This window comes from Centruroides vittatus, unplaced genomic scaffold, assembly GCF_030686945.1.
Source record: "Centruroides vittatus isolate TY-2023 unplaced genomic scaffold, ASM3068694v2 contig_3060, whole genome shotgun sequence".
Taxonomy (NCBI): domain Eukaryota; kingdom Metazoa; phylum Arthropoda; class Arachnida; order Scorpiones; family Buthidae; genus Centruroides; species Centruroides vittatus.
Window position 1 is genome coordinate 314,943 of NW_027121964.1, and position 14,547 is coordinate 329,489.

General features: G+C 26.2%; 1 protein-coding gene across 6 annotated transcripts in view; it reads right to left on the bottom strand.

Moving 5' to 3' along the window:
* The window catches only part of LRP1 (LDL receptor protein 1), a 271,088-nt gene that overhangs the window by 161,125 nt on the left and 95,416 nt on the right, over nucleotides 1–14,547 (bottom strand). For 5 of the 6 annotated variants that reach the window (XM_067267545.1, XM_067267547.1, XM_067267546.1 and 2 more), the window contains exons 24-29: nucleotides 13,806–13,937; nucleotides 11,795–11,914; nucleotides 9,860–9,985; nucleotides 7,078–7,278; nucleotides 5,640–5,844; nucleotides 3,532–3,702 (exon numbers count right to left, since the gene is read on the bottom strand). In XM_067267545.1, coding sequence (XP_067123646.1) covers nucleotides 3,532–3,702; nucleotides 5,640–5,844; nucleotides 7,078–7,278; nucleotides 9,860–9,985; nucleotides 11,795–11,914; nucleotides 13,806–13,937 — 955 coding nt within the window. The remainder of the gene's footprint in view (nucleotides 1–3,531; nucleotides 3,703–5,639; nucleotides 5,845–7,077; nucleotides 7,279–9,859; nucleotides 9,986–11,794; nucleotides 11,915–13,805; nucleotides 13,938–14,547) is intronic. The other variant, XM_067267543.1, reaches the window with a different exon arrangement.

The window sequence follows — 14,547 nt, forward strand, 5'->3', positions numbered from 1 at the left end:
GTTATAAAAAACTTTTTACATTTTTAATTACTATAAAAAAGCAAAAAGCCTAATTTTGAGGGTAATAATGTGTCTTATAAAAAATTTTAAATGTTAATAACGAGTAAAATCATCATTAAGTCTGACCCTACTGGAGATACACATGACTTCCTTTATCTCCCCCCATCCCCTCGACCTTTAACCACCAAAATTTAATAGCACTAATGTCCCTCATATACAAGCCACCATGCCAAATTTTGTTACTTAATCTTTATCCCATCCTGAGATATTAAGTAAAATAGATGCAAACACACAAAATTTTTTTGTGATTTTTTGTTTACGTTTTTGGATTCAGGAAGTCTCAAAACACGGAGATTTGTAAATACTTGAAGGGTCAATTTTGACATGATTCCAATACTTTCTCAGCTTGTTATGTACACTGAGAAAGCAAAAAGTCAGGCAAATTGTGTATATGACACAATTGCAATCATTTAAGGCATGAATCTGTCTTTGTGTTATTAGTGGAAGGATAAGATGTAAATGAATAAAGTCTTGGGAGTTATCACATTCCAAGTCAATATCTATCAGTTCAGGAGGCAGTGACCTCAAAGTATTCGCATCAGATTTGATGTGATCGGTTTTCTTACACTCTTTGAACAATCTGCATCATTCAGCACTAGTCATTTCGGAATTTTCTGATACCTTTTGAATTTTTCTTTCCAATGATATACATTTCTTACATTTTTGTTCATGTTTCCTTTTCAATTTCTTTGACATTATGAAAATTTTCTTCAACTTGCAACTTATCAGCTTATAGCTTTACAAATTCTATTTTATCAGTTATTATTGCTAAATAATATTGTAGAGTCTGTCATTCTGTACAAATCAATACCAATTTCAACATCCTATCTCTTCACAATCCAAAGTTTCACTGCCCAAACACTGCACAACATCGCCATTTTCAGTGTTCATAAGCAACCACTACTCCTTCCCCACATATCCTCACTATCCACCATTTTAAATACAGACATAAACCTTCTATAAAACAAAATTTGAATTGTTAGATCATCATTTATAGTTTATGAGATAGAAACAAGAAATCTTGCCTTTTTTTTTTTTTGGTTGCTCCAGTTTCTGTAGATCTCCCCTATACCAAACTGAATTTAAAAAGTATTCAGATCAAAAAGGATTGAGAGCAACAGAGAGATTCCACAGTATTTGTGAATTCCCTGACGTTTTTTGCTAAAAATCTTATTCCAGTAGTCTGTATAGACCCTGTATGTAGAATATATAATAAATTAAATATCTAAATAAGGAAGTTATTATTTCTTACATGGATGTTTAATTCATTTACCACAAATACTGATGTTAAAAATTAAAGAATTAATAAATACTGTATCTACAATTCTATATATTAGATTTCAAGATTCTTAATGTATATATTGTTCACTCAGAAGAATTATAATTTTAAATGTAAAAAAGTTTTATTCTGTTTATTGTATTCTTTTATCTAAAGATGACCAAAAGATAGTTAAAAATGTTTCTAATTAAATGTTTGTTGGTACTTCAACTTCAGGAATATACTTATTTATTTGTTTTTATTTTATTAGGATGGTGCCAAGTTTTGTAAACATTCATTATAATGCATGTTCTACTAAATTTAAAAATGCCTCAAAAATATATGTTCATACTCTGATTATATTGTGGCGGTACCCACCATGATGTATTTATTTCGTGAATGTTTACATGTGATGTTTCTTTTATACTAAAATTATTATTATTCATGTTTATTATTAATGTGCTGTCTGTGTAAATATTTATAATTATAATATTTCTCTATATTTTTGTTTTTCGTGTATTTAAATGTAACACAAGGACACTACAGGTGATGTATATATAGAGGATGTAAAGGAGCATGGGATATCTTTTTCATGTGTGAGAGGTAAACAAAGGAACTGCTTGAGGGACAGAGAGACCAACTGAGAGGGGAAAGGATAGACCAGGTTTGAAATTTCTAAAACATTATCTCTACAAAAGCAAGAAGTTGGACCAGACACCACCAGTCGTATATTGTGGATATCACCAATGCTCCCTTGCTGGCTGTATACCAAATTTTTGTATAATTAAATGTCTTTTGTTTTTAGTGTTGACTGTTTTATCGTGCTCAAAACTCAACACTCCACAATATATTTCTGATTCTTATTTTCTGCAATAAACACAACATTTGGTTTGTATAAAAGCATTTTATTAAATAATATTAAAAATTTCTCTTTATTAATTTAGCTAAATTTACTCCAAACATTTTCAATTCTTCCAGTAAATTTCATCAATATTTTTTAACAGAACTTCTTCATATTACATACATAAAATTATTCATTTTCTTTAGGAAACTTTAAATTTATATTAAATATTCAGTCATTTAATAATAGCTGTTTTGTGTTTCTTCCTAATTTTACAAAAACTGTAACATTCCCATAATACATTCGAATTTTATGTTTCAACGAGTTTTACTAATGACTACAGTCATTAGCTTTACCAATATATATCTTTCAACAGAAATCATCTTAATGATTCAAGTTAATTTTATTATTTTTGCTATTATTACCATATAAACTTATTATTCAGGGGCATTAATGATCCTATTAGTAAGTACTGGTATAAATCTTTGGAACCACTGATAATAATTGTTAGTTCAATCATATATGTTGTATTCGGTAAACTTGAATGTAAAACGCTTTATAGCACAACTTCGTTTAAATAAAAATTCGCTGTATGTTAACAACACTTACATAAGCTTATCAACAAAATGTTTCTTATGTAACTCCGATGATTCAACACCTTATCATTTAATATTAAAATGTCCAAAATTAAATGATATTCGTGAACACTATGACATAACTCGAACTTATAAATGCAACTCGCTAATAGAATTGTTAAAAAACTTCAACAAAATGGGTAAAAAAGTCTTATATAAAATTTATAACTATTTTTGTAAAATAATCGACATTTATAAAAACAAAACAAACTAACACTAATGAAGTATTAAAACATGTTATTATTAATGAAATAGAACAATAAAATTGTAAGATTCAAATTAAAAATGTTTGGAATGTATTCGCGGAAAAATAGGTGTAAATTAAAATCAAAAGTATTGTAAAGTAAAAAACAAGTAAACAATGTAAATGTAACCCCCTTGTAATAGGGAAGAAATTTCCAATAGACAATAAATGATGATGATGATGATGATGATGATGATGATGATGATGATGATAATAATTGTTAGTCTTCTCATTACAACTAAATGAAAACATATTAAAAAAATTAAAAGATTAAATTGTCTATTTTGATCTCAAAGCTTAACTATTTTGACAGTTATGTTTATAATCAATTTAAACTAAGTAAGCCTAACTTTTGATGAAGAAAATAAAAACATTTCTTTTCAAAACAATGAATTTATGTTTGTAAACTGATTGGTTTTTCACTGTTTTGTAACCAAATAAATCTAAAAAAATTATATATATAAACTAAGTAAAAGTTAATTAAATAACAAACCTAGCATCAATCCAATAAATTCTTAATAGCATGTAATCAAGGGTCAAGCCATTAGGCCAAGCACCTTCATTTATATCATCTACACGAAATATAACTTTCCTTTCTTCACCACTCATTGATGCCTGTTCAATTCTAGGAGCTTCTCTTTCCCAATCAGTCCAAAATAATATTCTGAAAAATATTTTATTAAATATAATCTAATTTTAGAAAATTAAAATCTTACAAAGCTATTGATATTTTCCTGAATTTAACAATTAATTATAATATAATATTAATATAATTATAATATTTTTATTGCATATAGTAATAAATTTTCTTATTAAGATTACTTTTTATTGAACAAATTTAGTAAACTTTGTAAATTAATTTATTAACTTTGTTAAGTAAGAAGGTAACAGCAATAGACCAGATTGGTATATAGTAGTCTATTAAAGACTGAAAATTTGCAAAGAAGATAGCTCTAAGAACTGTTTCAGAAGAGATTTGGTGACAGAATTGCCATAGTATTCCCCAATAAATTAAGAGGGATTTTATGATCTTATCAATGTGAGGTTTAAAAGTCAGTCTATTGTCAAAAACTATTCCCAGATCACTATATGAGTCAACATATTCAATCATTTGCTTATTGATATTAAAAAAAAGGGGGATTATGGATCAATGAAAAACACATCACCACTGTTTTCTGAATATCAATTTTTTAATTTATCTTACTAAAAGCAGATGATAAAGTATTGAGATATGTTTGTAATATTAAGGAGTCATGGTTTAAAAGCTTTACATCATCACCATACGCAATTATTTTGGATTTAATATTGAAAAAAAAGCATATCAATATAAACTGAAAAGACAAGCGAGCTTAAGATTGAACCCTGAAGGATACTGCATATAAGAAAAAATTCAAAGAACTCAAAATTGCTCATTTTTATCTTACATTTACGACGCAGAAAACAGTTATTAATCCATAAATGAATAGCAGGGTTGATATCAAAATTTTTTTGTAAAGCCTGTAAAAGAGTATAAGGCAGAACAGAGTAAAATGTCTGTGTAATATCTGAATATGCTACATAGGTTGCTTAATCCTTCAAAACTAATTTGGTAAAACATAAATAGTTAGGCCACCATCTCCTGATAAATTCTAATAATTCTAATTAAAAAAATCAGATTATTAATGTTAGCATATCTGTATCACTTGTTGATTAAAATGATTAATGCTTAAAGTTTCGGTAGAGTCCCAGAAATTCAACTCTCGATAACTCAACATTCCATAAAACTTGTCATATCATAAAAAAAGTAATTAATTTTTACCTTTACAACTTAACACTAGGATCAAATAAGTTATCATTATTCACTGACAACAGATGATAACAGCATCAATTACATGTGTTTACAAAGAATATAATATTTTTCCCAAGATACCACTGCAAGACACCAGAAGACAAATATCACTAACTCAAAAGTAGCCACTGAACAGCCAATATTTTTTTAAATTAAAATTTAAATACAAGTAGTTATTATTGGTATGTAGTTAATATGTATATGAATTTGTACTTAAAATACATTTATGAAAATTCTGCTATTTACTCTAGCATCACAAACTTATGCCATCAACGATCATAATACTATGTGCAAGCATAGAGCATAAAACAAAGACCTGATTGTTGGGGTGTGGGAGATTGGCAGAAATAAGAAGTTAAAATATTCACTTTTAATTTAAGCCGCACCATAATTTTCCATCTTAAAACTCTAAATAAAAAAGTGTGGCTTAAATTTGAAGAAATAAGGTAAATGATTGATAATTATATCCATGATTAATAAACAGATTCTACCATATATAAGCCATCTTTTCTCAAATACAAAAAATATTTTCTAAACCTGCTATTTTTGTAACTTAAAATTTTTTTGATTCTGTTTTGATATCTTTTACTACACAAAGATATCTTCTCTTTAACATGTTTTTTTCAGTTTAAAATAAAGGATAAAACTGTTATTTATTAAATCTGAAAAATATACAATGGTTGAAGAAAATTAGATACTTAACTGAAATTTATACTGAATAAAAAATTATTAATTAATAATTAAAATGACTGAAAATAAATAAATAAACTAACCCAAAACGAGGATCTAAAGTGATAGCTCTAGGACTTTCCATATTTCCTGCTATTAATGTTCTGCGAAAACTTCCATTTAATTTAGCAACTTCAATTTGATCCAAATTACTTTCAACCCAGTAAAGATTTTCTCCTATCCAATCAACAGCTAAACCTTCAGCTGTTGCCAAGCCTGTTTGGACTACTACTTCAATATTTGTTAATGCTGTAAATAAAAATCCTTAAAATTATTATAACATCATGATAAAAATAGAATATCCTTTGTCATTATCACTTTATATTTATTTAATATTACTTAAAAACTATTTCAAGCATTATGTAGTATAAACTATTCAACACTTCACAGATATACAAACATTTTATACGTACTTATTAATTTGCACAATGTATCAATATTATGATTATAATTTTATCATATTGCATTTTAAAGTATATTTTTCATCTACAAATGTTTTGGAAAACCAATTTGAAGACATAATTCACTGAATACTGAATATATAGATTTATTCTTAAATTGTTACTTTTGACATTAGAATTGTATAAAAATCAATCAAAAAATTTCTTAACTTCACATTATCCAACACCAGAATGTAATCAATTACATACCTCAAAGCCTGTTACCAGTGGGCAATTAACATCAAAAACGAAAAAATAAATTTCACCAATGTTTTCAAACCTTCAACAGTTCAAATCTTCTCCAGGCAGTGACGAATTTCCATTAGAATGTCATTAAATATGAATATCAATCAAAATTTGAATACATGTTACCCGATGAAGTTTTACTAGGCATGCACACTATATATGTAGCAATTAACAAGAATTTATAGCTCTTTGTCCACTAGCACTTGCCATGCTACAGACAGATTTAATTCCTCTTTGTGGTTGATACAGGTGTTGCCATGTTTGTAGATATATAAGGCTTCCAACCACTTTAGATGTTCAGTGTATGGTGTGGTGAGGATGATTCTTGCCAGGTTAAAACTCGGCTCTATCTCAGGATCACTGGCGTAAATGGCCAGAACTGTGGTGGTCCTGGCATGTTGTATGTCTGCAATGTGCTTTTATTCTAATCCCCAAGGAGTGCTTCGTAGAGCTGATGTAAATGAGCTCTCTATCGCATCTGTGATCTTTTATTGGGATGTTGTAGCCTCCTGGAAGTCTATTCCAGTTGAGAATGTCCTTTCCATTGCAAAGGATGTCAGAAAATTTCCAACAATGTCCAATAGAAATTTGTTGCCACCTGAAGAAGAACCGTTGAAAGTTCAAAAACATTTGTGAAATTTATTTTTTCGTTTTTGATGTTAATTACACATTCAGTAACAGGCTTTGAGGTACATAAAATTTCTTATTCTATAAATACAATATAAAGACTTAAAATTACTATTTTTTATTCATTAAATACAAAAATAAAATTAATAAAACTAACTACAATACTTACAGCCAGAAATTAAAGAACCTCTGTAAATTTTATCGTCAATAACATCAGTCCAGAAAATTAAATCACCATCTTTTGACTGATAAAAATCAAGAGCAATTGTATTTTTCAGTCCTGAAATTAAAGTTTTAACTGACATAGTATGAAGATCAACACTTCTTAGCTCATGTCTGTTAGAAAATATAATTTGAGGAGTTGTAGTATCTGAAACAGAAATGATTAAAATAAATTACTAACATACTAAAATTCTAGAATGTTTAAGCATGCACTATAAATAAAATAAAGGATAAAAATAATATGTAAAATTGTCACCATCTTTCCTTCAAATTCATAAATAAATACAAATAAAAAACACAGAAAAATTCAAATATTAATATATAGTGATTCAATTATTACTGTTCAGTGTTATATTTAATAAAAAATTATGTTTTTTTTTTTTTGTGTAATTTGTATGTATTAATAGATCATAAAATTTGCAAAACTTAAGACTGGAAACCAAAGAACAGAGACAATTTGCAAAAGAATGCTGTCAGATAGTAATAATTTTATTTACATGTAAAAACTAAAAAGTAAGATGTCACCCGAAGTAACATTTTCAACAGACAGTTTAAGATAGTAAGTAAACCGATACAAAACATAACTTTTTTCTTTTATAATAAATTATTGTATCTTTTCAGTCACAAAAATCTTCTTCATATAATCAGCATTGTGTTATATAACATTTTTACTAGGAAGACCCCAGACAAATAATTGTGTCCAAATTAGAAGTTTTGTAGACTATCCCATTCAATAATTTAAGATAACTCCAGAATCAAAAATTATATAAAATTTGATGCATCATATATAATCCACGCAAGTTCATATCTCTGGTTGAACGTAGAAAGCTAAATACTGAAAGCATAAAGGTCTACAGAATTGTGGTTAAGTAAGAAAGCATGCTATTATGTATTTATTATTTGATAATAAGCCGAAACGTATAGAGATATTACAAAAGCAAAATTAAAAACTAGAGGAACAGAAAAAATTAAGATTTATGTATTTAAACTCTGATTCATATCATCGTTACATGCAAATTTTTAAAATTAGAAATCAACAAGACTTAATAATATCACAGAAATAAATTAATAAATATTTATATCTTGAAAACCGTTTTAAATGTTTTTTAACGAATAAAATGTCAACTTTACGATTACTTATCATTTGAATTAAAAACTTAAATTTTTACATTACATACAGATAAAATAATAAAAGATGTAACACAACACCATACGTATTAAGGAAAATCAGTGGAAAAAAAACATCAGTTTTATTCATAACATTTTAATGATGAAAATATTTTACTTTTTAAACTGTTTTTAATTGATTTATCTTGATATATAATAAACATATTAAAAATAAACATATGTTTTATTTTATTATTTTAACAAAATGTTATGCACACTGAACAGCAATATATGTTAATGATTATAAATACAGTGTACACCGATATAACATGCTCCCTTATAATGCAAATTCATATAACGCAATGAAAATTTTGCAACTAGAACTCATATAACGCGATAAACAGTCCTCTATAATGCATAAGAATAATGCATAAATTTAATGTTTTCACATACTTTCAGATTTTTTGTTTAGAAAAGCGATAATATACACTTACCAGTTGTTTATATATGAACAGTGAAGCCAACAGTTTAAAAAAAAAATTTTTTTGTTGTAAATTAATCTTTGACCTCTGATACAAAACAGTTACAAAACCAATTTTTAAACATTTCGCATGTAATCCATGCTTTGTTATTAGCTTTCCAGTGTTCACTAGATTTGTCTGTTGTCACAGGAAGCGTTGATTTGTCTGTTTATCATTATGCATGGATTTAATGTGCGATTAATTAACATTGGCTTAGTTATATGTTCTCCAGCTGCATTAGAACACAAAAGTAAAGTTATCCTGTCTTTTAATACCTTGAAACCAGAAACAGAAGTCTCATCTTTCACAATATATGTTCTGTCAGGCATTTTTTTCCAATACAAAGCAAATTCATCAACATTATAGACTTGTTCTGCTATATAATTGTCTTCCTCTATAATTTTGGAAAAATGTTTGGGAAATCTTTGACCCTTTGCAATAATAGTTAAAATTAGAGACATGTTTGAACTAGCATAAATTGGTCTGATAATGTATGTCCCCTATAACGCGATTTCCTACAACACAGAACGTATCTCCAAGTTGTACAGGAGTTTACTGTATTCAATTAGTAATTTATTAATCTGTATTATAACAATTCAAAAAATATAATATCGTATTATTATACTTTAATTTCTAATTCAAGAATATAAAGATAAATGATAAAAGTAGTTTATTTTATAAAAAACCTTTCAACTTCTAGAAAAAACCACACGTACTTAATTTTATTACAATTGAAAAATAATTTACAGATAATTTTGTCTTTTATAATCTGTTCACCTTTAATTCCATCCTTTTAAATTTCAAATATATTTCTAATAGATTACATAACTGTCACTGCAAAATTTTAATTTATCATTGGAAAACTAAACAAATAAATGGAAATTCAAAGTTATTACATAATGCTAAAGATTAGGAAGAATTTTATTATTACGTAATAAAATTCCTAATCCTTTTATTTTAAATTTATTTATCAATGTGATTTAGATTTCAAAATCACAACAAAATTATATAAAGTAAATTAAAATTTTATTAACATAAAACAAAAATTAGCATAAATATATATTTATTTTTATAATTATTTATAATTAATATCAAACATACCAGTGCTTTTGCAAGTGAACTGATCAGACTCTAGTTCATATCCGTCTTCGCATTCACATTTATGATAATGTTTTAATTGAACACATTTTTGACTGCAAACACCCCATTGTTCACAAGGCATGACATCTATAAATGTAAAATATGTAATAACTGAAAACTGCATAACTTTTATATTTTCTAAAATAATAAAAATTATTAATCATACATTTTTCCTGTTAAATTAATTACATAAAAAAAATATCAAAAACAAAGCAAATATTTAATTTTCATTTCATTATCAAAAAATTCACATAATAGTAGTAAATCTTATTCTGAGTAATTATTTTGATTTATTAAGATTTGAGACTTTATGTTGTTTCTAAAGTATACTATTTAATTATAACATAAAATTTTAAAAGATTGAATTATTCTGAAAATATTTAAAACTGTTAAGTAAATAAACTACAAATTTCTAAGAAAACTTTTTCTGTTTATTCTTCTTTATATTTCAGGAGAGAAGTTGCATATGTTGTCTTTAAGTTTAATTTTTTAATAAATATTTGTGAAAAATAAGCTCATGAAAAAATTCAGAAAATTTTACTAATTTACTACACAGTTTCTAGCCTTGATGTTTATATATGTCTAATACATATACTACTCTGTTTATGTTTAATAAAATTATAATATTTACTAATATATATATATATATGAAATCCGCAAATTTTCAAGAAAAAATGTAATGGAAATTTTTTTGAAAAATTGTAAACATTTGCCAATAGAAAAACTATCGAATAACTTCAGATCAGACGTCACTCCGATTGTCAGCAATCAGATGGGAAAGTTGACACACAGGTGTCAGAAAATTTGCTGTCATCATCAACATGGAGGATCACATGATCCCTTTCCCACAACAATCAAATAAAAGCACGAGCCCCCGGAAGCTCAGTGCGATCCAAAGGAAGTTAAACTTGACAATGTGATACATTTGTCTCCCAGCTCAACAAAAGAAGAAGACTCCAGTAGAAGACAGATCACAGCTTCGAACTTCCATACAGCTCACCATATTGACTAGGACTACAATTCCTACGAACTTATCCATGCATACCATTCATTTCCTCATAGAGGTATTTTTGTTAGTGATTTTTGAACTCTCTCTCCCAGCAACGGGAACAGGCTTAGCTAAGAGCTGCCCTTTTATATATATTTAGTATTTAATTGCATTTAACCAAGTTTAGCCTTGTATACCTCCTGTATGTTAATTTTAGATATTAATAAATGCTTTGTTTATTTTTTAAACCTGTCTCCTGCCACTGCAAACCACCTATCGACTTGCTCAACCCCCTCGCCACTCGATAAAAAGCCATCCAAAAGACAAAGTGGGAGAGTTTTACCAACTCAATGTGTAAGTGGCAATTAGGGTACTGACTCTGTGCCCTCGTATTCTCACATATAGCTTATGGTTACGTTATTGTCAAGAAGAATCTATAAACAGATCCCAAATTAGAACAGTGAATCATAACTGGATGATTATATAATTATACTAATCATTTATATGTTTAGAGAAATTAATTTGAAATTTAAAGCAAGTTTGATATTTTTATAGAAAGTTTTATTTCTTTTATACCGTGTTTTATTAATACAAAATCAACTCTGAAAATAACTAATCTGAATAACCTTACATAATAAAACAGAAGAATAATTTTAAATATTTCATAGTAAAAACTTGGAAAATTTTTAACTGATTTATATTGTGTATATAAAATGAATACGTATTAATTTATATATTCCAAGAATTTTTATATCTTTACTATGCAATTAATATAAATGTTTTAAACTTAGCAACATCATATTAAAATCTTTTAAGATAATCATTACTGAATGTTTAACTTTTGAATAATCTTTATATTATTGCATATCAAGTATGAAAAACTTATAAATATGCAAATATTTTATTACCTGAGCACTTTTTTCCATCTATATTTAGTCTTAGTCCTTCAGGGCAATAACATAAATGTCCATTAGGTGTATTTTGACAAAAATATTCACAGTCATTAAACAGCAGGCATTGATCATCAGCTATAAAATATATAATTTAAATATAATTACAATATTTTAAATGATCGTTAAATTATAACACAAACACATACTTCATAAACACATATCATATGTTTATCATATATACAAACACTACACAGAAAAACCAAACATCCAGCAATTAAATTATTATTTCAAACTTAAATTTATCTCTGTATACTAGTACATTTATCAATTAACAGGACTTATTATACTGGAAAATTATGGATGCAGATATTTAGTCTTACAGATCAGAAATAATATTTTTTTATTTAGTTCACCTGTGAACTACATCAATCAACATACAATCAATAAAAATGTAGAAAAGCATTAATTAATTGAGAAAAAATTATTACAGGTGTTAAAAATAAAATAAGAAATTAATTACAGAATAAATTGTTTTTTTATAAATTATTTATTTATAATGATGGTAAATTATTTGACTTGATGCTATTTGTTCATACAGAATAAACATTCCTGTTAGTAGTGCATTGTTATGAGTAACTTATAATAGGATCTACGTTTTCTTTGTGTTTTGCATTCCAAAAATTATTCCATTAATTAGAAAATAAAATTTATAGCATTTTTAGTTTCAAATAAAATATTTTCAAAAATAACTGCAAGGATTCCCTTCTATTATTCAAGTTATTTCTTTTAATCAAATTGTAAACATGTATTTCAAAAATAATAGAATATAATTTTATTGAGTCAACAACTGACAATATATATCTTATCTTTTTAACAATTTTTATATAATATTCTGATTTCTTGACTATTCAATGTAATAGTTTTTATTCATACATTTTCTATCTTGACACATTGTTAAAAGACTATATGAGCAATGTTCATAACTGGAATAGCCAAGTGTGAGAGAGAACCCAATATAACCAAATCAAACTACCCCTGAGAATTTCTATAATTCTAACTCAAATTCAAATCCAGGTTCTAAAAGCAGCAAGCAGATTGATACCTTTACCATCTTGACTAGTTAAGTCATCATATGTCAAATTTATTGCTTTATATTTTATATCTCCATAACTAAATTATATTATCTAAACATCTTTGAAAAAATATAACATCCATTTTCCAAATAATAAACTATTACAAAAACCTACTGATTATTAACCTAGAAAAAGTATATCTGAAATGTATTATTTCATTATCTGTGAATTTATTTAAACATAAAATACATAAATAATAAAGAATAAATAAGTATAGAAATATTGATAGATGAGACTAAGTCCATTGCATTGTTAGATGAGATGCATTTAGTCATAAAAAAAAAAGTTTATCTTATTATATTTGTTGGACTCCTTTACTACTAAAAAAGAAAAAGTTTATTATTTATTTATTTTTCTTTATATTTTATTCTTTAACCATTACATATTTCATTATAGTTTTATTGTACTTCTCAAATGGTTAAAAGTACCAGTTACTTCATAGTTTTTATCTGTTTAAAAAACTTTTTAACGTAAGCTGTCAACGGTTTGATTTAAAAGTTAATAAGCACATACAGTTATGCAATTTGAGCTATCAGAATATAGTTGATCTGAAGAAAGTAATAAAAATCCTAAACAGAGTATAATCAAATTAAATATTTTGATTTTTTTGTATTTCCCTCTCTCTCTGTCTCTCTAATCTCAAATATTAATAACATATTATATGATTTAAATTAGTAAGTAAAATAAAAAATGTTTTTCTTTATCATGACTTCAAAACTTCTTGATGCTATTTTTTTTAATAAGTACAAAGGAATAATTTCATTATATTTTTTACTATATCTGATTGGTCTAAGTGATATAATTTTTCACGTATTTTCATTCAACATTATTATTATGTAAGAAATCTTAAAATTCTTATTATATATTGTTTGTGTTCAATTCAAATATCTTACCACATAAATCTCCTTCATCACTTTTATCTTCACAGTCTGGTGTACCATCACAATATTTTGAAATCTGTATGCAACGTGTACCATTGTCACAAGTTTGATTAGGATATATACAAGATGACTTCACACTCATATCTGAATGAAAAATAAATCAATATCTGGATTAAAACAAACATACAAAATCTTTTGAAGCAATAAACTTATTTTAAAAATGTAACTAAAAATAAACAATTAAACATTTTCTTTTTTTATTGATGCATATCACTAATAATGATAAATTCTTCTATATGTAATTAATACAGATCAATTCTTTATTTGTTCCTAATTGTCTTACCCTGGAAATTATCAGTTTTCATTATATAACTAATATATTCAGTAGGAATGTCTAATAATATTAATTAAAACATGAATTAACATATAGAAAACAGGAGAGAACTGAAGATAAAGCATACATACATATCTTTAGTCTTGAGTAAAATTGCAATGGTAGATTAATATGAATGGCATTTAAAGGTTTAAAATATTTTATTTTTCTTAAAAATAATCTTAGTTAATTTAGACAAAAAAAAAAAAATCTGTTGAATAAGTTCATAATTACAATTTAAAATCAACAGATAAAATGTAACAACACATATCCCATATCAACTTTCAAAGAGACTTTTAAAAGCAAATAATATATTAAATTAAAAACCTTCAGTCTTAGTATGTCAAAATTACTTCAACAAATAATAGACATTTTGAAACT